Source organism: Borostomias antarcticus, assembly GCF_949987555.1.
Source record: "Borostomias antarcticus genome assembly, chromosome: 7".
In the NCBI taxonomy this organism is placed as follows: domain Eukaryota; kingdom Metazoa; phylum Chordata; class Actinopteri; order Stomiiformes; family Stomiidae; genus Borostomias; species Borostomias antarcticus.
In genome coordinates, this window is record NC_140240.1 from 28561194 (window position 1) to 28584818 (window position 23625).

Here is a 23625-nt window from a genome sequence, read left to right on the forward strand (position 1 = left end):
CCCGCCCCTGTCCGGTTTCTCCTCTGGATTGGATACTGGCCGAGCCTGTCTCACGGACATCGGGGGAGGCACGACCTCGCACTCAGCCCTGCGCTGCGCTCTCCGGAGTAAGCACTTTCGGACGCGTGAAGTGAAGCCAAGGCAGGTCCCCGATGCACAAGTCACGGCAACCCTCGGCGGAGATGAAGGCGGACTCCGATTGGCTCTGATTTTTAAAAGCCCTCTTCATTCAGGAGCTTTGCCCATTATCAACATGGCAGAACCGTCGGCCCCAGAACCCACTGCAAAAATGGCGTCACTTAGCCGGGTTCGAGCTCTGACGATGATTTTCTTAACTGTCAGCGCCTGCTTGGTCCCCCCGACAAGTGGCAAGGAAGGGTCCGAGGAGACGGTCATCATCGGGCTTCGACTGGAAGACACGGACGACATTTCCTACATGACCAGTGGGTACTTGCAGGTGAGTGAACGGTCTCCGGTGAAACTGAGGGTCTACGGGCAAAACCTAAACAACGAGACCTGGTCCAAAATTGCATTCACGGAACACGAGCGGACCCGGGTGATTATGAGCATTGACAGCACGTCGGGGGACAACCAGAGCCAAGAGGACACGTCCGGCTCGCACCCCTGCGGTATCAGGACTTCGGATATAATTATAAGGCCCGGTATCATCCTCAATCGCAAGACGTCGGGAATAATCGAAATAGACGTCAAACCCCTTCGGAAGACGGAGAGGATGAAAGCGTATTACCTATGCATCGCCACCTCCACACCTGCCGTGGCGGTGGGATTGCACGACCCCTGGACGGAGAACACCTGGATATACCACGACGGAGATGACACCAAGGTGGTTGTGGTGGAGGAGAAAAAGTTTCTCTTGCCTTTCTGGCTCCAGGTCATCTTCATCTGCATGTTGCTCTGCCTCTCGGGCATGTTCAGCGGGTTGAACTTGGGCTTGATGGCACTGGACCCAATGGAGCTCCAGATAGTTCAGAACTGTGGCACCGAGAAGGAGAAGAATTACGCCAAAAAGATAGAGCCTGTTCGGAGCCAAGGGAATTACTTGCTTTGCTCGCTTCTCCTAGGCAACGTCTTGGTGAATACAACGCTCACCATCCTACTGGATGATATCGCAGGCTCTGGGTTGATCGCGGTGGTGATGTCCACTATCGGAATAGTCATATTCGGAGAAATCGTGCCCCAAGCCATATGCTCCCGGCACGGCCTCGCCGTCGGCGCCAATACGATATTCCTGACCAAGTTCTTCATGCTGCTTACGTTCCCAGCGTCCTACCCGGTGAGCAAACTTCTAGACTACCTATTAGGCCAGGAGATAGGGACCGTGTACAACCGGGAGAAGCTCCTCGAAATGCTGCGGGTCACGGATCCGTACAACGATTTGGTCAAAGAGGAGTTGAACATCATCCAGGGCGCACTGGAGCTCCGGACTAAGACTGTGGAGGACGTGATGACGCCGCTGAGGGATTGTTTCATGATCCCGGGCGACGCCGTCCTGGACTTCAGCACCATGTCGGAGATCATGGAGAGCGGCTACACGCGCATCCCGGTGTTCGAGGGCGAGAGGTCCAACATTGTGGATCTATTGTTCGTCAAGGACCTGGCGTTCGTGGACCCGGACGACTGCACGCCGCTGAAAACGATTACTAAGTTTTACAGCCACGCGTTGCATTTTGTGTTCAACGACACCAAGTTGGACGCCATGCTCGAGGAGTTCAAAAAAGGTGAGGCGCATTTATTTGGGGTGAAAGTGCTTGGTTTTCACGCGCAGGCGTTCGTTGGCCTTGTTTCAAAGTAGGATGGTGTGTCATTTCAGGTGAAGGGGGTTGTTGGGTAGATCAAATGATTTAATGCAAACTAATGAATGATATCTCTTCATACAGTGTGTAGCCTGCCAGGTCCATGCGTTCACAGAGCGAATATTGATGGTGCATCCCCATCCTCAGAGACAGAGAGTCCACATTATCCGTGTGTGTGTGTGTGTGTGTGTGTGTAAACAAAAGTTTGAGCAAATCCTTGAAACCAGATTTTCAGGACTGATGGATGGGGTTGGCCCATACCAGAGGAAAAAAAAGAGGAAATTCTACAACGCCTTCCCAAGTCTCCACATTAGATGCTTGAAAGTGCACCTGCTGTGGCATTTCCTGAGGAGGGGGAGGAGGAGGGGTAGGAGGAGGAGGAGGAGGAGGGGGGGTACTGTTATCATTCTCCATCACTTCCATTGCGTGTTAATGCTCACACTGTTTCCTCTCTCTCTCTCTCTCTCTCTCTCTCTCTCTCTCCCTCTCTCTCTCTCAATCTGTCCATACCCCCCCTCTCCCTCTCTCTCTCTCTCTCTCTCTCTCTCTCATACACACACACACACACATACACACAGTCACTATATATATCTCCTTTCTTTCTTTCTTTCTCTCTCTCTCTCCCTCTCTCTTTCTCTCTCTCTCTCACACACACACACACACACACATACACACACGCACACACACACGCACACACACACACACACACACACAGTCACTATATATATCTCCTTTCTTTCTTTTCTTTCTTTCTTTCTTTCTCTCTCTCTCGCTCTCTCTCTCTCTCTCTCTCACACACACACAGTCACTATATATATCTCTCCTCTTTCTTTCCCTCTCTCTCTCTCTCTCTTTCTCCCTCTCTCCCCTCTCTCTGGTTTGTGAATGCATTAGGCCATGTAGGAATGGTGCAACGGTGGTGTTAAGGTTATCAGGTGAGGCCATCTTGTTTGAGAACCTGCTTAAGTCCTTCTCCCTTGTGCTTTCCTCCGAGTGATGGTGGCGATAACTCCTTTTGTCCAGTCCTTGGAATGCAGTCGTGTGGATAATGAATAACAGCCCCTAACACCCTCAAGCCCCATCATTGTGTGTGTTTGTGTGTGAATGAGAGAGAGGGTGTGTGTGTTTGTATGAATGAATGAGAGAGAGAGAGAGTGTGTGTGTTAGCATGGCATTGAGAAAGATGTTTACCTCACCTGCGTTTTACCTGCCCCCCCTTCCCCCTCCCCCCCTGACACACACACACACACACTCCATCCCCCTCACCCTGCTTATAACTTGTTACGGGAAGAGAGTGTTTTGTGGGGCACAAGATTCCGTGAAGTGTTTAGAGGCTTTTAATGCCACACACACACACACACACACACACACACACACACACACACACACCCAACGAGGGGCGATGTTGGTGAGTAGTCATGAAGAGGAGGGAACTTGTTGCAGGTGGGAAAAGTGGTCAGTCTCAGTGTGTTGACCCTGCCATGGTGTGATAACCTTCAATAGCCCTTTGTAACATTGTTAGGCTTCTCATGACATTATGGAGTTTTTTGTTTACTGATGTTACTGTATTCATCATCATACTCCTGATAGCAAACAATTCCCCAAATCAAATACTGAGACACAGGCTACTGCACATTCACAGATTTTACACACTCAACTTTATCACCTTTTTTTACCCCATAACATTATTTCTAGTAAACATTGCGCTAAACAAGTCTACTTCCAAGAAATAGTGACATTTAGCCATCTGATATTAACAGGAACATTTGTTTTGGCTCATTTTAAGAGGATTATTGGGAAAAACAATGACCTGTAATGAACACCTCACTGACTGGAAAAACACTTCAGTTACAGTGAGCCTAGTCCAAGGGCGAATATTATGATTTTGTTACTATTAATTAATTCAAATTCACATCCAATTATTTACCATATCCATTACTTTGTTTATTAAAAACCCATGTATTTTGCACTGTCCTGTCTTTGCACTGTTGTGTCTTGTCCTTGCACCCTGTCTAATGTTGTCTCTATCAGTGTTATGCACCAACTGACCAGATCAAATTTCTAGTATGTGTAAAAATGACCTGACAAATAAAACTGATTCTGAAACAGTTAGCCTGTGCAACCACTTCAGTTTCAACTCTCTCAGAAAAGTATTACTGTCCAGCAGCCCTGACCAAGGCATCCGCGTTGCTAGGGTGCGGTTAGCAAACCAACACATTTCTAAAGTGCAGATACAGTATCAAAGCAGGCAGCCACATGGCTAGTGCAGGATAGCTAACCAGGCTGTTAGCCACTTGCTAACGTGCAGTAGATGAAGGCATGACAGCAAAGCAGTGACCTATGGTTGGACTTCTGGCATCAGTCTGTCACCATGTCATCAAACATGACCCTTGACTAGCTGCCCCCCACCATGACTAGCTATCTCACTGAAGCACATAACCTTGTTGAGGTAGCTGTCATGTTTTGACTGCCGGCGGTGACTGAGGCGTACAGAATGTTTTGACTGTGAAATGTTGATAGAACTTTCCAAGTGGATAGTTTACTACACCGAGGTGTAAAAGTGTAGCATTTGTTAATTTGTGTGATACTGTATAGAGTTATTGTTATTGATGTGGATCATTTAAGGAATTGAAGGGGGAAATGTATGTCAGCCATCTTGGGCTTCATCAGTGTGTTACTGTAGGTGAGTGGTGTCAAGAAAAGACATAAAATAAGGCTAACTACACACCGATTGACTGTAAGTCACAATAAAGTGAAGCAAAAAATACAAACACGACAGGCCGAAAAAGATCCACGTTCCCCGTCGGACCAGCAGGATCTCTGGGTTACTTTGGCCAGGCCCAAAAGGGGGGAGCCGACCGTTCCCGATTCCCGAGGGGGGGGGGGGGGGGGGGGGTTGGAACCAGCACCCTCCCGTCCCAACTGCCAATCAGGGGCGGCGCAGGGTCAAGGTTCCGCTTCGATCTGGCTGGAGTCGAGGGGCACACGCTCGCTTCAAAGCGCTTTGTATTGTTAAGTCATTGTTAATTAATTTGACTGCCGCTTACCGAGCAGCACAGGTGCAGTGTTCAGAAGTTTGCGGGGGTAAAGGTGGGAGGGAGCTTTAGAAAAATAACTCCCACATACAGTAGGCCCACGCGGGGTGTAGCGGTCGAGCACCTGGAAGCCCTAATTTGTTTCGCTTTTGATATCAGCATGTGGAAGAGCGAGATTGAGTAACGCTGGATTTTCTGTCTTTTTTTCAGTGAAAGACGCTCTCGTTCGCTTCTACTAAGTGAATCTGAGCAGCAGAGATGCAAACAGAGTCCAATACATACAAGGAGACACTACACCAAGGAAAAATAGTCAGTTGGGGTGACATTTCTTTTTAAAGTTAAAGTCCCAATGATTGTCACACACCTGAGTGTGTGAAATTTGTTCTCCGCATTTGACCCATCCCCTGGGGGAGCGGTGAGCAGCAGCGGTGCCACGCTCGGGAATCATTTGGTGATGTAGCCCCCCAATTCCAACCCTTGATGCTGAGTGCCAAGCAGGCACTGGGTACCATTTTTATAGTCTTTGGTATGACTCGTCCGGGGTTCGAACTCACAACCTTCCAGTCTCAGGGCGGACACTCTAAACACAAGGCCACTGAGCTTGGGGGCGCTTTTCACACAGTGCCCCCAATGTCATTCCCCAACTGCGGAAAGTTCTTGGAAGCTTCTGAACCCCTTGTTACCGGCTCCTGTCTGATTGAAACAATTAGTGTCGTCAATACAGAAGCTTGCGTCCCACCAGCAGGTTTTAACGGTTAATGAGTTGGTCAGCGCGTGCCATTTGGGACCAAACCAAGTAGTCCGCCATCCAAAATGTAGGTCAATATTTCCATGAAAGAACACTGACTTGACTACTAAGACCACACAATTGTATTTGTAAAGTTGTTATTTGGTAGAGGGGTTTATCTTGAAGAGTCCGTGTGGAGTTTTGCTGACATGCCGGGATGCTGGTTCTCTTTCCCTGGAGAGAGCAGGATGCTTGTTTAACTGGAACATTAGTAAGATAAGGCTCTAAAAAGAAAAGGGGGACCAGGATTTTACCCTTTATCCCAAATTACCCTTAAGCGTACACACACACACACACACACACACACACACTTATTTTAGCGAACCCGGTAACCTTGGAGTGTACAGTGGCTCGGTGCCAACTCTCCAATCAGTGAACAATGTTTGGTATCATGCTTCTTTATGCCTGGGGGCAAAGGACTGCTGTCAATACATTCTCATTTCAAATCTTTATTTACGCTCATAAAGCACTGAGGTCTCCCCCGTTTACAGCATTGACCAGTTACACAGCACTGTTTATCATTCCTCGAAGGCGTTGTTAACCTCCTCCTGCTCCTCTCTGGCGGTGACCCCTGCTTGGTTGCTGGCGCTTGCTTTGTAACTTTCCGTTCACCATAGCGTTGTACAGTATGTGCGTTGGCTTCGTGGTTGAGAAAGAGGTCTCCGGTGTACTGAACGCCTTCGTGAGCCCTGGCAAACTTGAACTAGTTCCTCTCTTTCTGCAATATAGGCCAATCTATGCTTAATTCAGACTCAACAGCCTCCTTCCTCCATCTCTTTTTGACTTAAAGTGCTCCGTTCCTTTGTGGTTTTTCATTTCCAGCAACCAGCAGCCTCATTGCTTTGACACGACTTCCAGTATTTCAGCAGTTGCCTCAACGGTTCCTTGTCCCTTTTTTCGAATTCCGGTAACTCGTTAAGGCGTTCTCGATGTCGAGGAAAAGCTCGTTTGAGCGTATTCCCGGTAACGCCAACGCTGGAATAAGACGCGGGATTAAACGGCGTCATGTTGGCAAGAGCTTCAACGGTTCCCCGCAAGGGATACCCCTTTGAACACAGCGTGGTCTCTCCTCCCGGGCCTCTCTCTTCATCTGGGCTGATTACTGCTCTTACCTGCTCACACTCACGGGCTGTCTCTCTCCTACTCACTCTTTTCTCCTCTGAGCTAAAGCTGGTTTCTTTATCAGGTACTAGCGTGAACCTTCAAGAACGGTAATCCTGAAAATTGGCACAGGGCGAAGTCTGAAGTCTTTTTTTCTTTTTCAAGCTCAAGGTTCGATGAAAATTGTTCAAACTCTCTCAGAGGAGATCGTTTTCAAGTGTTTCCAGGGTAAATGCTGCAATCAGTGTTTTCTCAAGTCTCTAATGTTAAAAGCCAGGCTTTTCTTGTGGCCTACATTCTTCAAATTCTGGTACAACGTGGAGGGGGACTTAAAATCTGATTAGTACCACAATTGTAGAGTGTGAATCTAGGCCTGAATGCGTTCGACAAAGCCTGTCTGATCTGGCATTACTACTGCTCTGTATGTTTCACACATTCTCATGCCTCATACTGCCGGTAGCTCAAAGGAAAGAATGTAGAGCCTTAGCCCTTTTTGTTAGCAACCCATAGCACAACTATATGACAATGTGTTCAAGTATGTCAACAGGACAGTTAGCGTACTTGATATGTCATTATGCAGTGTGGTATTACAACTGCCTGTCTAATGGTTCAACCCATACAAAATGGTATACTGTGTAGAGAAATTCAACAAAATGTGATAGTTCACTTTTCCTACCAGCGGAGAAAAGAATGGTATTGTATGACATGACAACTCGTATAGGAGGAACAGAGCAAGACGTCGGAGGTGAGGATATTAATGATACACCGATTATTGCCCCCCCACCCCCACCCCGATGAAGTCACGGGGGTGGGGGGCTATTAGATTGACCCCCGTATGTTACAGTAGATTGTGCGTCCATGCGTTTGTTTGTTTGTTTGTTAATCCGTCACACATGTACAGAGCCCACTTCCTGGGGCCACAATTAATTTTTCCTATTGCCAAGGATATTTTGCTTTGTACATAAAAAACTATGCTTGGTGTCTCAGTATAGACTCTATTCTCTATTCTCAGTATAGCCTCTATACTCTATTCTCTATTCTCAGTATAGACTCTATACTCTATTCTCTATTCTCAGTATAGACTCTATTCTCAGTATACTGTAGACTCTATTCTCTATTCTCAGTATAGACTCTATACTCTATTCTCTATTCTCAGTATAGACTCTATTCTCTATTCTCAGTATACTGTAGACTCTATTCTCTATTGTCAGTATAGACTCTATTCTCTATTCTCAGTATAGGCTACAGTATATTCTCTATTGTCAGTATAGACTCTATTCTACTCAGGAGCCTGAATACCTTCTACATCCACAGAGTTCACAGCTTGAGGTCTTTTGGTTCTAAATGCTAGATTTCTCATACAGTGGGTTATTATCAGAGTTAGATGCATTGTGGGTACAATTATCATTAGTTATAGTCGTTATTCACATCAAAGATCAGATTCCTCTTATTTCGGTAGCTCTGAACAATAAACTCAGACAGGGCTCAGACATTAAACTTCTCTGAGTGAGAAGAAGGGCAAATGTACAGTAACACATGTCAGCAGGAGTCAACAGGAGGTTCATTTTTAGATTCCATCTTGTTGCATGGCCTTTTTTCATTTACATTGTCTTTTTGATGACATTTTTTGTCCTACAGAAAGTTTCAATCGCTTGACTTTTTTTATTTTTAACACTACTTTAATCACTGACATTTCATCACTATTTTCGAATAAATGCTTACATTTTAGACCAAACCAAACACATCTTGGGTGGGGGACGACAGGTTCACCCTGCATCGCTATTTACCGTGTCCCATATCCTCACTTTTCTGAACAGGCGGTATTATGGACGGCCGCGGAGGCGAGGCGTACAATGTCTTTGGCCCCGGGCAGCAGGCTCCGGGCTTCTGTAGCCATTCTGCTGTCCCGCCCTCAAAAGCGAAGAGCTCAGTCTGTTTGGCGTGTTGCTGAGGTATGAATGGACTGCTTATTACCGGGAGCCAAGAACCTTTTACGATGGCCTCCCGAGTCACTTCCAGTGGGACTCTTGAATGAATGAATCTCACATTGTCCCTGCGTAGCGAGTGGGAGAACGAACAGGTCTCACACATGTTCCGGAACATTCTGCGGAGATGCTTTCAAAGTTGACCGCTCTTCTCAACCCAGAGAGGCCGATATTAGAATATTCAAAAGCGTAGGCTACACAAACCTGGCCTTGTCCCAGTCCCTAGCGTCTCTGTAATCAACGGGAGTCTGGTCTCAGGAAGTGTACACAATGGCGTCGCAGGCCTTGGCCTTGCTGCTTGAGCCATCTCCGATTCTTTATTATGAACTTGTCTTTATCTCCACGATGTTGGTTATCCTGAAAGACAAATGAGTGATGCCAGGATGCTGCTCTGAGCACCTTTTACATGTCTATCCCATAATAATACCAGAAAAGGATCCGTGCATCTAGGGGCAGTAGTGCCAGTTAGAATCCTCATGAGGTCATATCGTGTGTTCGGCATACCAGTATAGCACAGTTCATCATGGAATGCTGAAGCTGTGAGTCACATCTAATTCTGAAAGCCTTACCGTCATGTTTTAACGGGCTGATGAGGTCTTCCAGTAACGTCTTCCAGTACTGTGATCGGTATCTTCCCAGAATGACCACTATGTTCCCAGAATCACCAGTACGTTCCCAGAATGACCAGTACGTTCCCAGAATGACCAGTACGTTCCCAGAATGACCACTATGTTCCCAGAATGACCAGTACGTTCCCAGGATGACCAGTTTGTTCCCAGAATGACCAGTATGCTCCCAGAATGACCAGTATGCTCCCAGAATGACCAGTACGCTCCCAGAATGACCATTACATTCCTAGAATGACCACTATGTCCCCAGAGTGACCAGTACGTTCCCAGAATTGCCAGTATGTTCCCAGAATGACCAGTACGTTCCCAGAATGACCAGTATGTTTCCAAAGTGACCAGTATGCTCCCAGAGGTAACCTGGATAGGGAGGCATGAGCTACAGTAGCATCCTGTAACCAAGGCAAGCTTCACCATGTTGTTAGAGATCAGTACTTAGTGAGTCAACAATGCTCAGTGAATCAGCAACACCTCCATACTTAATTAATAGCGACCCATAATTAGTGAGTGAGCGGGCGATACCCATTCACAGCAGAATGGCGAGTTGAATGCCGCTTTCTAGCAACGGTTTGTCGACATTAGCGTCTGCCTCTAGCCTTGGGTTCAGCACTGTTTGTGTGCCATGCAGTCTGTGTGTAGTCTGCCGTGACTCTTGTTTTCAATTACAAACCCAGTTCAGCTCTTTGTGTCCTCGCCGACCGTTATTGATTTCTGCGGAGATCTTTGAACGTCGAGGGTATCAACGGGATGAGTGGTGGAAGGACAGCCTAGTCACGCAGTGCTTTCACATCCACCTCGCATCTCGTTGAGTTTGAAGAGCGAAAATATTTGTTTTATTGTTTAATGAGTTGTGAAAGCCAATTGCTGGGTCCTGCTGATGATTTCCGTTTACATGTATGTGTGATTATACTAAGAGTACTGCAATGATTATGAGGCCCAAAGCTGTTCGTTTTCCTCTTGAGAGAAGAGTCTTGTTTGTGTTGAATGCAGTTATGTCTTTGAGATATCATCATCATCATCATCATTATCGTTTTAGAGTGTTGCCTTGCGTCATAGTTATGAAATGACGGAAATTGCAGCGATTACTGTTGATGGTGATAATGATGCTATCATCATTATTATTTTGGTGGTACCATTTTCAGAAAGGAAGGGTGAACAACGTCGATTTGCGGCCTTCCATGTCCTCCTGAATCTGCGATCTTCGGCACCGATCAAACATTAGTATTACCTCAGACACAGCGTCTCAGATGTAGGCTACACGTCCGAAACAACATTCTCAACCCTTCTCTCTATCTTTTTCTCTCTCTCTCTCTCCCTCTCGTCCTCTTTCTCTCTCTCATTGAGAAATAGACAGAGTCCTTTTTTTACTTTCACTTCTTTTAGCATGGAGCAGCTTCCCCTCTCCCCTCCTGAGTTCTCTAAACTAGCAGCCAGCCTGGTTCCCTCTCTGAGTCCCCTAGCCTCTCTCTGTAACACCCCCGGGGGGGTGGGGTGGGGGGGGGCAGAGCCACTTGCTCTTGGGATTTCACCCCCTCTACCCCCCCCCCTCTCTCCCTCCATATTGTCCCCCTGCTTGTTTCCCTGGCTGTTGTAAATTACAAGCGACACCAACCTTCCAGGCCTAATGCCCCGGCATGGACGCCGTCCAAGCCTGGGTTTCTGGAGGGAGAGAGAGAGAGAGAGAGAGGGAGAGAGGGGGAGAGAGAGAGAGAGAGAGAGGGAGAGAGAGAGAGGGGGAGGGGGAGGGAGGGAGGGAGAGAGAGAGAGAGGGGGGGGGGGAAGGGAGAGAGAGAGAGAGAGAGAGCTGAGGAGGCTGGCTTCATTGATAACACCGGGCACACTGTCTGTCCTCCATTTGGAGGAGAGAGAGAGAGAGAAAAAACACCACCACCCCCTTAAACGAGGACGGGAACCCCAAAGGGCCAAAAGACACCATCGCCTGTTTAAAACCGGAGGAACTTGGATTAATTAAACTATGTTCAGTGTTAGGTGGCGAACTCCGGCCATAAATATTGCAGAAGGCTGATTTGCTATCCGGCTTGCTACTCACTGGATCTTTTCTCATTGGTCTTATGCTGCCTTGTACTGGTTTGCAACTCCTACATGTGACTTTCTCTGACATAAGAGTGAAAAGGTGCAACATGGGATATATTCTGCTGAAGTTATTTGCTCCAAAACAGCCACATTCCCCCAGCTTAGCACACAAGGCATGGGAGTTGTTTTTTTATTGGTACTTAGCTCTCTCTCTCTCTCTCTCTCTCTCTCTCTTTCTCTCTCTCTCTCTCTAGCTTTGGGGATTTCAGCAAAGGCTAATTGTTTTTATTGAGGTATTAATTATGATTTATAAAGCTGAAAACACTTACAGCCAAGAATGCACGTTTTCAAGTCTTTAGATTGTATTGCTCTGTTCACATCATCCTTGAAAGGTAGTACTGTATACCGCCTGCAGGTACACGTACACTAGACTCCCGAGTCGGTCTCTAAACGTTGCACTCAATTAGACACTGAAGACATTCGTCCAGATTTCGTCGCTAAAAGTGGGTGGAAGCAATTTGAGAGATTGAAAAAAAACGACATTGTAGAACCAATCCGACGTCTATAGGGCGGTCCTTCCTAATTGGAGATTGTTTTGTTTTGATTCTCCACCCCAGTTTGATTGGAGGACATAATTTCCGGTGTGGCGGGTCTTTCACCCTATTGGAGATGTAGGCAGTGGCTCTGATTGGTAGCGTTGGTTTTTGGCGATGTTCTAGTGATGGTTTTTAATGTAGACGTCACCAGACGTCTGGAAGCGTAAGACTACACCTTGACCCCGTTTAGACCTTGCATTAAAATGCGTCTCGTATCGAGATTGTATCTAGATAATGATTTAGCCTGAGTACATTTACACCTGGAATTAATATGCGTTTCGATTACCTTCAACCCGATCCGTTTGAGATCCGATCGACTCTGTCCAGCTGACAATCGAACGTCACATCCTGTTTGTGCTTGAATATTTTCGTCCGACCAAATTAAGAGTAGATACTTTTGTCTCGTCTGGACTCCAACCTTGACCAGGATCCATTTTAATGCTTTCTAGCTAGCTGCCACGGAAGCCTGCTCCTTGCTGGTCTGGAACCAGCGCGTTCCAACGGCTACATATTTCCTCCCACGTTGTTGATATGTGGATTAAAAACGCATTTCCATTTACACTTTTATTAAATGTGGTCGAAATGCGTCCCTGACCACCTCCGGAGGTGGTTTGGCCGATCAGATCGCAATCCGTCCTCAAAACGTTTTGGGCGCATTTACACCTGTATTTTCATGTGGTTTAGCACGATCATATTGCAATGTGATCACCAAAAACACATTTTAATGCCAGGTGCAAACGGGGTCATATAGTCCTGAATGTGTGTTACTCCAAAGCCCTACTATGACTGCGTCACTTGTTCCTCTAGGAGGACCCTCCAGAAAAAAAACGCCTTTTTTTAAGATATTTTTTAGGGCTTTTCAGCTTTATTGTTATAGGACAGTGTAGAGAGACAGGAAATGTGGGAGAGAGCATGAGGCACAGGACCCGAGCCGGGAATCGAACCCGGGTATCGAACCTGGGTCCGCCGCGCGAAGGACTAGCCTTCATATGGTGCGCGCCTTACCCGGTGAGCTACCGGGGCGCCCCCAGAAAAAAAACTGTAGTTGCTGGTGAAATGGTTGTAGCTGTGACCTGTTTTTTGAAGAAACAGCCTCTGGGGGTGTTTTTCCGTTTGTATCCAAAAGCCACTGATTAGGGCGGCACCTCCTTTCAACACAGACTGATAGAGGGAGGTTCCGCACCGTGAGGTCACTGCGAGATCGCCTCCTCGAGGGTCTGTTATCGACGGCTCCAAGGGCGTCCCTCAAGGACGCTCTCTGCGCTACGGGGCTGCTTCCGTTTGGTTGGACTGTGGGAAGAGGAGGGGAGGAGGATAAGGCTTTACTCCACGGTGATAAAGATGTCAGGGAGTTACTGTGCTGAGGGAGCCATAAGGAAGTCACAGAGAATCTGATTGAGATAATAACAGCACTGGGTCTGGGCCGGGCATTGGAGGAAGAGGAAGGAGGAGGAGGAAGAAGAGGAGGAGGCAAATGACAAATACACGAGGGTCTCTGCCTGGAGCATGTTTATTCTGCATCACCCAGCGCTCGAACTCACAACCATAGACACCAAGGGAAGATTATGTTCTTGAGCCAAGTGAGAAGCTGAGTTTGGCCTTTGCTTGGCCTTTGTAATAAAACTTCTTAGGTTCTAAAAACGATCTATCTATGTATCTATGTATCTATCTATCTATCTATCTATCTATCTATCTATCTATCTATCTATCTATCTATCTATCTATCTATCTATCTATCTATCTATCTATCTATCTATCTATCTAATCTATCTATCTATCTATCTATCTAATCTTCCTTCTTTTTATTTGCTCCATAAGTGACAAACTGTCTGGGGTTTGTAGTCTTTTGGCTCATCTTGCTAGTTAGATTGACTGCAAGTTTGTTCAATCACAGATGAGTTAGATGAAGTCAATTTGCAGGTTGTAGTCCTAGGATTAGCAAAATTGGGCGGGGTTGCCAACAGACGCCTCTGATTGGTGGAGCTCGCTGTTACCATGGAATGAGACAGCTCTGCTGCATTATACGATTGTGGGTAGTGTATTTTTCCCCCATATGACAGCAATAGTTGAGGGGAGAGAAAGAGGACAGAATTCAAAATACTGTTAAAATTTCAGTTTTTGAGAGAGAATTCAGAAAAATTTGACTGTACATCTACTGTACCCTGTCACAGAAATGTTGATTGATTCATGAACATCAGAGATTTATTGAGTGAGAATTTTCAGTACATACAGTACTGATAACAGTAAAACATGTTCATGCGCTGTGGGCTCAATTTTTGATATTTCAAAAATCTGTGTAGATCGTTTGTGGACATCGGTCTGAAGATGCAGTGTAGCAATTGTGTCAATTGACCAAAGCATTTGGGAGGAGATATGTTTGATAGGTTTTGAAGTTTTTGATAAAAACGTAGTGATGGACTTCATAATTCCTGCCAGCTCCAAGCATAATGGACACCCTTGGGCGTACGTTTTGGGAGGTGGTTGCAAAGTGATAGCACCTACGGCTGATTTGTTATGATTTTTTTTTGTTTTAAACTTAAGATGGTTGCTGTAGCGCCACCATCAGGACTATTGGCCCACAATGCCAGCTGAAGACTTTGGGCATAGGGCTGGACCATAGGGCTGGACCATAGGACTGGACCATAGGGCTGGACCATAGGGCTGGACCTACAGTATGTGCAAAGTTGATAGCAGAGGTGATTTTTCATGCATGGGAAGTCAGACTTCCTAGGAAGAAGAAGATTCAGAAGTAGGGCTGGGTTTAAAAAATGGATTCATCAATTCTGAATCAAATGATTCAGAATCGATTCATGAATCCCAAAATCGATCTTTTATTTAATGAATGAATGAATAAATTAAGGTATGAATAGTTCATTAATTCATTCAATGATTCATTCATTCATTTTTGGAAATCAGTATCGATACCCAGCCCTAGTATTGATGTGTTGCATAACTTGGCAGTCATGTAATTAAGGTTACAGCTAAAAACAACAGGTTTTAGTAACACTAACCGAATCAATATCGAATCAAATCGAATTGAATTGTGATAATCGATTCTGAACCTTGTGAATCGGAATCGAATCGATTCTTGAAATTCGACGCGATACCCAGCCCTATTCAGAAGATTCAGAATATTGGCCAATACAAGAGGGGCTGATACCACTAATAGGGTCCTGTGCACTCTGACGCAAGTGTGTTTGTGGGGGTAATGAATGACTTCAAGGATTTTGTATTCTGACTGAACAGAGCATCAGTGATGTATGACAAAGCCTTATTGAAACAGGAAGTGAGTGAAAACAAGATGCTATCGATGTTTCACAAGTCTTTATTGAATCAGGGAGTGCACGACAGTTATTGATTAAGCTGTTTTGTCCGAGCATAACGGGATGGAATATGAAGGGAAGATCAAGGCTGCTCAAACTCAAGTGTGTGTAGGGGGTCTCGTGAGAGGTTCGCGGTTAAGATACTTTCACTCAGGCAATAATATCCATTGTCCCTAATAGGGCTCAGCTATTAAAAGATGCTTTCAAAACCACCGTCATTGGACTGTCTCTGTCCATTCATCTCAGTTCTCCCATCAGCCGCTTCTCATTGATGCTATTCTGTCTGACTGAAGGCTATTGCACTCTGTTCACAGGGGACATTTAAACAACAAATAAGCAGCCAGCTATGATGGCAGCCTCTTTGAATGGACAACAGTGTCATTCCTGTGTGTGTGTGTGTGTGTGTGTGTGTGTGTGTGTGTGTGTGTGTGTGTGTGTGTGTGTGTGTGTGTGTGTGTGTGTGAGCGTGTGCGTGTGTGTGTGCTGGGAGTGGAACACCTCCGCCCAGTAGCAAGAGAGATGTCTTTAGATCTACTGTACCATGGGCCCTTAATGATGGGTGTGTGTGTGTGTGCGTGTGTGCGTGTGCGTGTGTGTGTGTGTGCGTGTGCGCGTGCATGTGTGTGATCAGTCTTAACCTCTCTGAGTGTCGTCGGGTAAACTGCCGTCAAGGCAAAGCCCAGTAAGAAGCCCAGCAGAGTCAGTGGCCAATAGGGTTGCCTCGATCGGTTCTCGGAATCCTTGGCTCAACCAATCAATCGTTAAGTCATTTGTTGGGACAGTCCTTTGGTTGGTAAGCGTTTGTTGCAAAGTGCTGACCAGCAACACAGCCTAAAACTGCAGAGAGTATTACAGAGGCAGAGTGGTAGTAAATAACTCCTGGTTGGAGGAAACGTAGGAGGAGAATCCAGTTCTCCTCACCTGCTGGATGACAGTTGAGACTTTATAGAATTGTGCTCGATTGTAGCATGTAGCATTGACTGTGTATTGACTGTATGGATTTGGTTAATTTGTATAGTACAGATTTGTATAGAACTTTCTTTTGGCATTGATTTGTTGTGTAGACCACTCTGGCGATGCCAACCGAGAGGATTGTTAGATTCCGCAGAAATAGTACTACAACAATCCTCCCGCCTAAGCACTTATTGTATTATATTATATTGCACTGTACTTTAGATTGTGATTCTTGCACTTTGCCTTCAGCACTAGATTATGCTCTTAGTCACTTGTTTTAGAAGGAAGATGCACTTGTGAGTTCTGGCAAGTAGTAGTACATTGGCTCTTCCTACGTTAAATGCAATTATTGTTAGTCGCTTTGGATAAAATCGTCTGCTAAATGACTGTAATGTAATGTAAATATCCTGATGTCCAATGTCCCTAGTTATTTTGATTATTATTTTCTCAACTCAACACTTTCAGTGCTACCTGTTCTTCACGTAATCCTATGAAATGTCTTCCTAAGAACTGTATTTACCACCTGATTTTCCATGAATTTGTCCTGTTACTTAACTGTCAACATTTGACATTCATCATTACAGTATATGAATACAGTAATGTCTCATATTCCAATTCAAATACTTGTATTTGCAATTGTTTCCATCCTGTAAGGCCTTCAAGGTTACGGACACACAAAAGAAAAAGATAATCTCTAAAAAAAACATTCAAATATTTCCCGAGAGCCACTCAAACAGCACAACTATGATCTTAATATGGGACCTCCAGTCCCGCAGCCTAAATATTGCGAAGCGACGCGCTAAAAATAACGGATTTATAGCGGCTACCGAGGAACATGACCGTCCATGTCGATGGAAAAATGGGTCAAAACGGCCGAGCTGGAAACTTCAGCCTCTTTTTTGTGTTTCTTTTTTGTTTTGTTTGTTCTCGAGACGGATTTAAAATAAAGAGACATTCTCTGATGGGTTCCCATCACGCCGGGATGACACTATATTTGTCAAAGCGCAGATATTTGGAAAAAGGGAGAGCGAGGGGGGGGGGGATTGGGGAGGGGGATTATATGATGAGTGTCCATGACAGATACTTACCCCCCCCCCCCCCTCCTCCTCCCATACTCTCTCCTCCTCCTCCCCACCAACCCCTCAAGTCTTACGCTTCTATATTTAGGAGAAATTACGCTATGGAAAAATATGACAAAGCTACATTCCATAAATACTCTGGGAATGGAGGAAAAGAGCACGCAGAAGGTCTCTGAAGGCCCAGGGAGGTTCTCAGGCCTGGAGACGTGGCTGCTGCGTCGGACGGTCGCTCGGACGTCGGTTGGTTGGTTGTACGGTTCAGTTGGTGGGATGGATGGTCAGTTGGTTGGTTGTACGGTTCAGTTGGGTGGTTGTATGGTCAGTTGGTTGGTTGGACGGTCAGTTGGTGGGTTGGACGGTCAGTTGGTGGGTTGGACGGTCAGTTGGTTGGTCGGACAATCAGTGTGGTTGGTTGAATGGTCAGTTGGTTGGTAATGGTCAGTTGTTGGATGGTCAGTTGGTTTGTCGGATGGTTGTTTGGTGACTAGGCTACCGTATATGGCTGGTCGTTGGAGTGGTTAGTCGGTCGGTCGATATTATTATTATTATTTTATTTTTTTGGACAGGACAATGTGCACGTACATAAAATGTTCAGGAACATTAAAATGGGTACACCAGTGGCTAGTTGGGCGGTTGGTTGGTCGGTGGGTCAGCCATGGTGGTGGTAGAACTGATAACGGCTGGGGGGACCGTACTGTACTCTACTGTACTCTACTGTATGTGCCCAGACAGTATATCACTGCTTAGTCAAATGGAAGCTACTGCATGCTGTGGCTTCATGCCAAGGCTTCACCTCTGCCAGCGCATGCTTCTGCACCGGTGTGCCCAGTCTGCAGGTTCATTCAGATGGTCTCACCGCGTCTCACCGGGACGTCCAGTCTGCAGGTTCATTCAGATGGTCTCACCGCGTCTCACCGGTCACACCGCGTCTCACCGGGACGTCCAGTCTGCAGGTTCATTCAGATGGTCTCACCGCGTCTCACCGGTCACACCGCGTCTCACCGGGACGTCCAGTCTGCAGGTTCATTCAGATGGTCTCACCGCGTCTCACCGGTCACACCGCGTCTCACCGGGACGTCCAGTCTGCAGGTTCATTCAGATGGTCTCACCGCGTCTCACCGGTCACACCGCGTCTCACCGGGACGTCCAGTCTGCAGGTTCATTCAGATGGTCTCACCGCGTCTCACCGGTCACACCGCGTCTCACCGGGACGCCCAGTCTGCAGGTTCATTCAGATGGTCTCACCGGGACGTCCAGTCTGCAGGTTCATTCAGATGGTCTCACCGGTCACACCGCGTCTCACCGGGACGCCCAACGCACGCCGTAGAGCTGACGGCTCTGTTGACAGAGACACACTGGTCCCCATCGAATCTGTTACGTCACAGGAAAAACCACACTGAGATCCCAGCTGTTTACAGTGAGGCGACAGACAGATTGTTTGTCTTGTCTGTGTGTGTGTGTGTGTGTGTGTGTGTGTGTGTGTGTGTGTGTGTATTTATGTCTCTAGTCTTGCAATTAATACACTCTGCTGTATACTCCTCCCTGTCTGTGTTGTGTGTTGTGTTGTGTGTGCGCGTGTGTGTGTATGTGTGTTGTGTTGTGTGTGCGCGTGTGTGTGTATGTGTGTTGTGTTATGTGTGTGTGTGTGTGTGTGTGTGTGTTTTCATTCCAGCCAGCCAGCTGTCCTCACCCGGCCCAGCCAGCCAGTCAACCAGTCAACCAGTCAACCAACCAGTTAACCAGTCAGTCAACCAGCCAGCCAACCAGTTAACCATCCAACCAGCCAGCCAGTCAGTCAGTCAGTCAGTCAGTCAGTCAGTCAACCAGTCAACCAACCAGTTAACCATCCAACCAGCCAGTCAGTCAGTCAGTCAGTGAGTCAGTCAGCCAGTCAGTCAGTCAGTCAGTCAGTGAGTCAGTCAGTCAGTCAGTCAGTCAGTCAGTCAGTCAGTCAGTCAGTCAGTCAGTCAGTCAGTCAGTCAGTCAGTCAGTCAGTCAACCAGCCAGTCAGCCAGTCAGTCAGTCAGTCAGTCAGCCAGTCAGTCAGTCAGTGAGTCAGTCAGTCAGTCAGTCAGCCAGTCAGTCAGTCAGCCAGTCAACCAGCCAGTCAGCCAGTCAGTCAGTACGTGAGTCAGTCAATCAATCATTCAGTCAGTCACCAGCCAACGAGTCAGTCAGTCAGCCAGCCAGCCAGCCTCAGATGTAGCCCTGATACACACTGTGTTTTACGGGGCCCTAGACGGTAGGAGACGCTCTCTCTGAGGCTCTTTATCAATCTCTGGGCCCCGCGGGGTCAAAAGGTCACCCCCCGCCCCCCACCTCCCTCTCCTTGACACAGAGTGAAACAGTAATTATAGCATCCGAGCAGCTATGAATAAACAGCTTGTATTTGTCTTCAGTATATTTATGGAAACATCAGTCGCCTTTTTTTTTCTACTGTCGCTCCTAGTGCTTTTTTTGGGGGGGAGGGGGGGTGGGTGGGAAAGTGGAAAGTATGCAGTCATCTTGGGACAGTGAGACAAAGCAATTTTGAGGGCCGAGCTACTGTGTGGGTCTGGGGGGGTGAGAGAGAGAGAGGGAGAGAGAGAGAAAGAAAGGAAAAAGACTCGTGTGTGTGTGTGTGTGCACGCGTTGAAGTCCCGCGGAGACGCGATACACCTAGCTTACAGTGCCTGCCATGTTTAGACCGACCGTTACATTATATTTCACACTCTGGAAATATTGGAGCGAGTAGGCCTAACAAAAATCAGCTTTGGGAAAATGTTCTGTGATTGTTATGGAAAACGTTTAGCGGGATGCTCAAGGGAAAACGAAAAAGTTTTTGACTCTCCTTCAATATCCACAAATAATCGTCTCCTCCAGTTCCACTCTCGGGACGAGTTGTCGGCTTAACGCTCCACTCAGAGTAAACAAGTTTTTCTTCTAGCGTTTCCATGAGTTGGAACCCCCGTTTAGCTATGGGAGCGGCTGTAGCTCGGTTGGTAGAGCGGGTCGTTCAGTGATCGAAGGGTCAGTGGTTCGAATCCCAGCTCCGACTGTCCACATGTGGAAGTGTCCTTGAGCAAGACACCTAACCCCAAATTGCTCCCAATGAGCAGGTTAGCTTACCTTGCATGGCAGCTACCGCCATTGGTGTGTGAATGTGTGTGTGAATGGGTGAATGAGAGACCATTGTAAAGCGCTTTGAGTGCCGCTAAGGTGGAAAAGCCCTATATAAGTGAAGTCCATTTATTGGAGCCTTTTTTCAGTCGCTCTTGTTTGTATCATCTAAACTTACAGACTTACAGTAAAAGGGGCTCTTAGTCAGTCGGGGGGGGGGGTCTTTTCTGGCTGAAACAGAGATCGATCGCTCTCTGCCGACGTGTGTTGCTTGATCCGGTACCCCCCCCCCCCCTCCCTCTGTTCTCCGGGGTCACAGGTCAGCGTCGCCTTACCTGTCATCGAGGAAGACCTGCCAGGGTCAACAAGTAACTTCAATCACCTGTGCAGTGTGAGACGTTGTCCCTCACCTTTTACTCACAACCAGTTAGGCTACGTGCTACCGACGAACAATTTGCATGTTTCAACAGTTCTATAAGTAGTTCCGAGTAATTGCTCACTCAAGAGCTTTAGACAAACCATTTGCATATTTCAACAGTCCCTCAGGTAGTTGGGAGTAATTGCTCTCGTGATGTGATTGCTTTAACCCGCTGAGATTCGCCTGACATGTTCTAGCTAATTCTAGATAAGCCCCTTGATGATAACGTAACCTACTAAAGATATCCCCTGACAAGGTAGAGTCATCTCCTAAAGATATCCACTGACAAGGAAGCGCTAACACACTTTAATCAGCTTATTGAGAGCGAGACAGGACACCAGCCAAGTAATAACGTCATTTCACGGTGATATTTACCAGTACAAAAAGGTACTGTAAATGGTAATTAGAAGATAATGACATGATACAGTACTATGCTGTCATACTTGAGGATGCTCTGATCTTCTCCTTTGAGCTGCAGCTAATAGCCTATTTTTCCATTCACTTTGATGAGACATGATGAGCACAAATGCTTGGTTGTCACATTTGTCTCGGAACAGAGAGAGGAGAGAGGAGAGATCTACACACTGATATCTCCCGGTTCACTTTCTTGGGAAAAAGCACCCTTAGGTCTTCATCAGGCAACTTCGGAAGTCAATCTTAGCCTGTGATCAGAAGTGTCAAAACGTTGAGTCGGTGACGTATGGTCTGGCCACACACACACACACACACACACACACACACACACACACACTGACACACACACACTAAGGCACTCTCTTACACACAGTCACACACACACACAAACACACACACACACACACACACACACACACACACACACTCTTCTCCAGCTATTTAGCCCATACCCCTATCTGCATGTAAACGACTGGCTCTGAGACAGTCTGTTCACAGGGCTATAGAGGAGGGGAGGCGGCCTGGCCGGTGAGAATATCGCCCCGGTCTGAATGGAAACTTCATTTGGCGGGCGGGGGCTAATATTAGCCGGGGCCTCTGGAAAATTCCTTTTAAATGATCACAAGCTGAGAAAAGGCAAAGAATTTGTTTAGCGTTTTGCTTGACAGTATTCTGCCCGGTGAGAGAAAGAGAGAGAGAGAGAGAGGGGGGCAGGGAGGGGGGAGAGGGTTGGGGGTGGGGGGGTTGTCTGGTTCAGAAGACACACAGGACGGTCCTGGGAAAGCAGACGCGGAGGTTTTTCCGTGTCCTTTGGGGGACGATGGTGCATTCGGAGCCGGTGTGTGTGTGTGTGTGTGTGTTTGTGTGTGTGCGTGCGTGAGTGTGTGCGTGCGGCCCGGAGGAGTGCGTGCGATCGATGATGGGACGAGAAGGCCCTCTCGAGCGGCTCTGCCTGTGGCGGTACAATGTCACGCGGCATTCTAAAACTCAGCATCGATTCTGCGTCGGCGTGCATCGCGGAGTGTGTGTGACTGGACGCTCATTGCAGTCAAAGTTCAAACAGCACCGAGTGTATTTCCCTTTAACACCTCATCTATAGATATCCTGACGTTAAACAACCAGAATGTATCTCGGGTACAATCGATACGATGTATGCAATATATATTTCAGCAATACAGCGGTATATTGCATTAACAGACTAATACAGCATGTAATGAAAACAGCGATGCCTGTAACTGACCTATATATCGCTTCCTGAGCGTCCTGCTACACGTTCTCACCTCACGACCCCTGATTTACAACCTCTCAAACGTGTGTGTGTGTGTGTGTGCGTGTGTGTGTGTGTGTGTGTGTGTGTGTGTGTGTGTTTCCTCAGGTAAATCTCACCTGGCCATAGTCCAGCGTGTGAACAACGAGGGGGAGGGAGACCCGTTCTACGAGGTGCTGGGCATCGTCACCCTGGAGGACGTCATCGAGGAGATCATCAAGTCGGAGATCCTGGACGAGACAGACTTGTACAGTAGGTGCCCAAACAGCTCCCTCGCAGTTTACAACCCTAACACCTTAACACGGCGTAGGTGTGTGTGTGTGAAATGTAGGTTACATCACATCGTGTTAATATATTATGGATTGGTTTGTAACTGTAATAGGATCTAGGATTTTTGGCTTTCGCTCAGCGTAGGTGAAGAGTCCCCTGAACTGTGTTCCTTCACTGAAATCACTTAGGCCTACTTATTAGGCGTAAAGCGACAAATAAATTATTGTATAACTGTTTTTACCATGGCAATTACAGCCATATTACACAGTTAAAATAACAACCCTAAATGTAAAGTGTGACCATGTATGTTCAGTCTGACAGAAAATATACCGCTCTGAGTTATGTGAGGAATGTGTTAAGCCAACAGTGTTGAGCCCGGCTGTTTTTCAGTGGTGATTGTTGTTCCTAAGAAGGAGTCCATTACTACATTACTTGAAAATATATAGCCCTGGGGTTACTCAAGTTTGTTAACCCTTGAACCTAGCCCTCCACTATGTAGCCTAGCTTAGCCTAGCCTAGCCTCTCAAGCTAACTCTTGTCCTAAAAAGTTTTTGGGCCCAACTCTAACTCTTTTCACCCCGATTTTCCCCCTCAGCTGACAACAAGACGAAGAAGAAGATCACCCATCGTGAGAGGAAGCAGGATTTCTCGGCCTTCAAGCCCATCGACAACGAGATGAAGGTTAAAGTCTCACCTCAGCTGCTGCTGGCTACCCTGCGTTTCCTAGCAACAGGCAAGTGGGCTGCGTTGCTGCTTGACTGCCCCCAGTGTGCCCCCAGCCCCTCACTGTGGTGCGTGTGTGTGGGGGGAAATGTGTGTGTGT

General features: G+C 46.9%; 1 protein-coding gene across 3 annotated transcripts in view; it reads left to right on the forward strand.

Moving 5' to 3' along the window:
• Positions 1 to 253: 253 nt before the first annotated feature.
• Positions 254 to 23625, forward strand: part of cnnm2b (cyclin and CBS domain divalent metal cation transport mediator 2b) — a gene marked incomplete at both ends in the record, with an annotated part of 30223 nt that continues 6851 nt past the window's right edge. For all 3 annotated transcript variants that reach the window (XM_084441534.1, XM_084441535.1, XM_084441536.1), the window contains 3 exons: positions 254 to 1739; positions 22641 to 22784; positions 23398 to 23535. In XM_084441534.1, coding sequence (XP_084297660.1) covers positions 254 to 1739; positions 22641 to 22784; positions 23398 to 23535 — 1768 coding nt within the window. The remainder of the gene's footprint in view (positions 1740 to 22640; positions 22785 to 23397; positions 23536 to 23625) is intronic.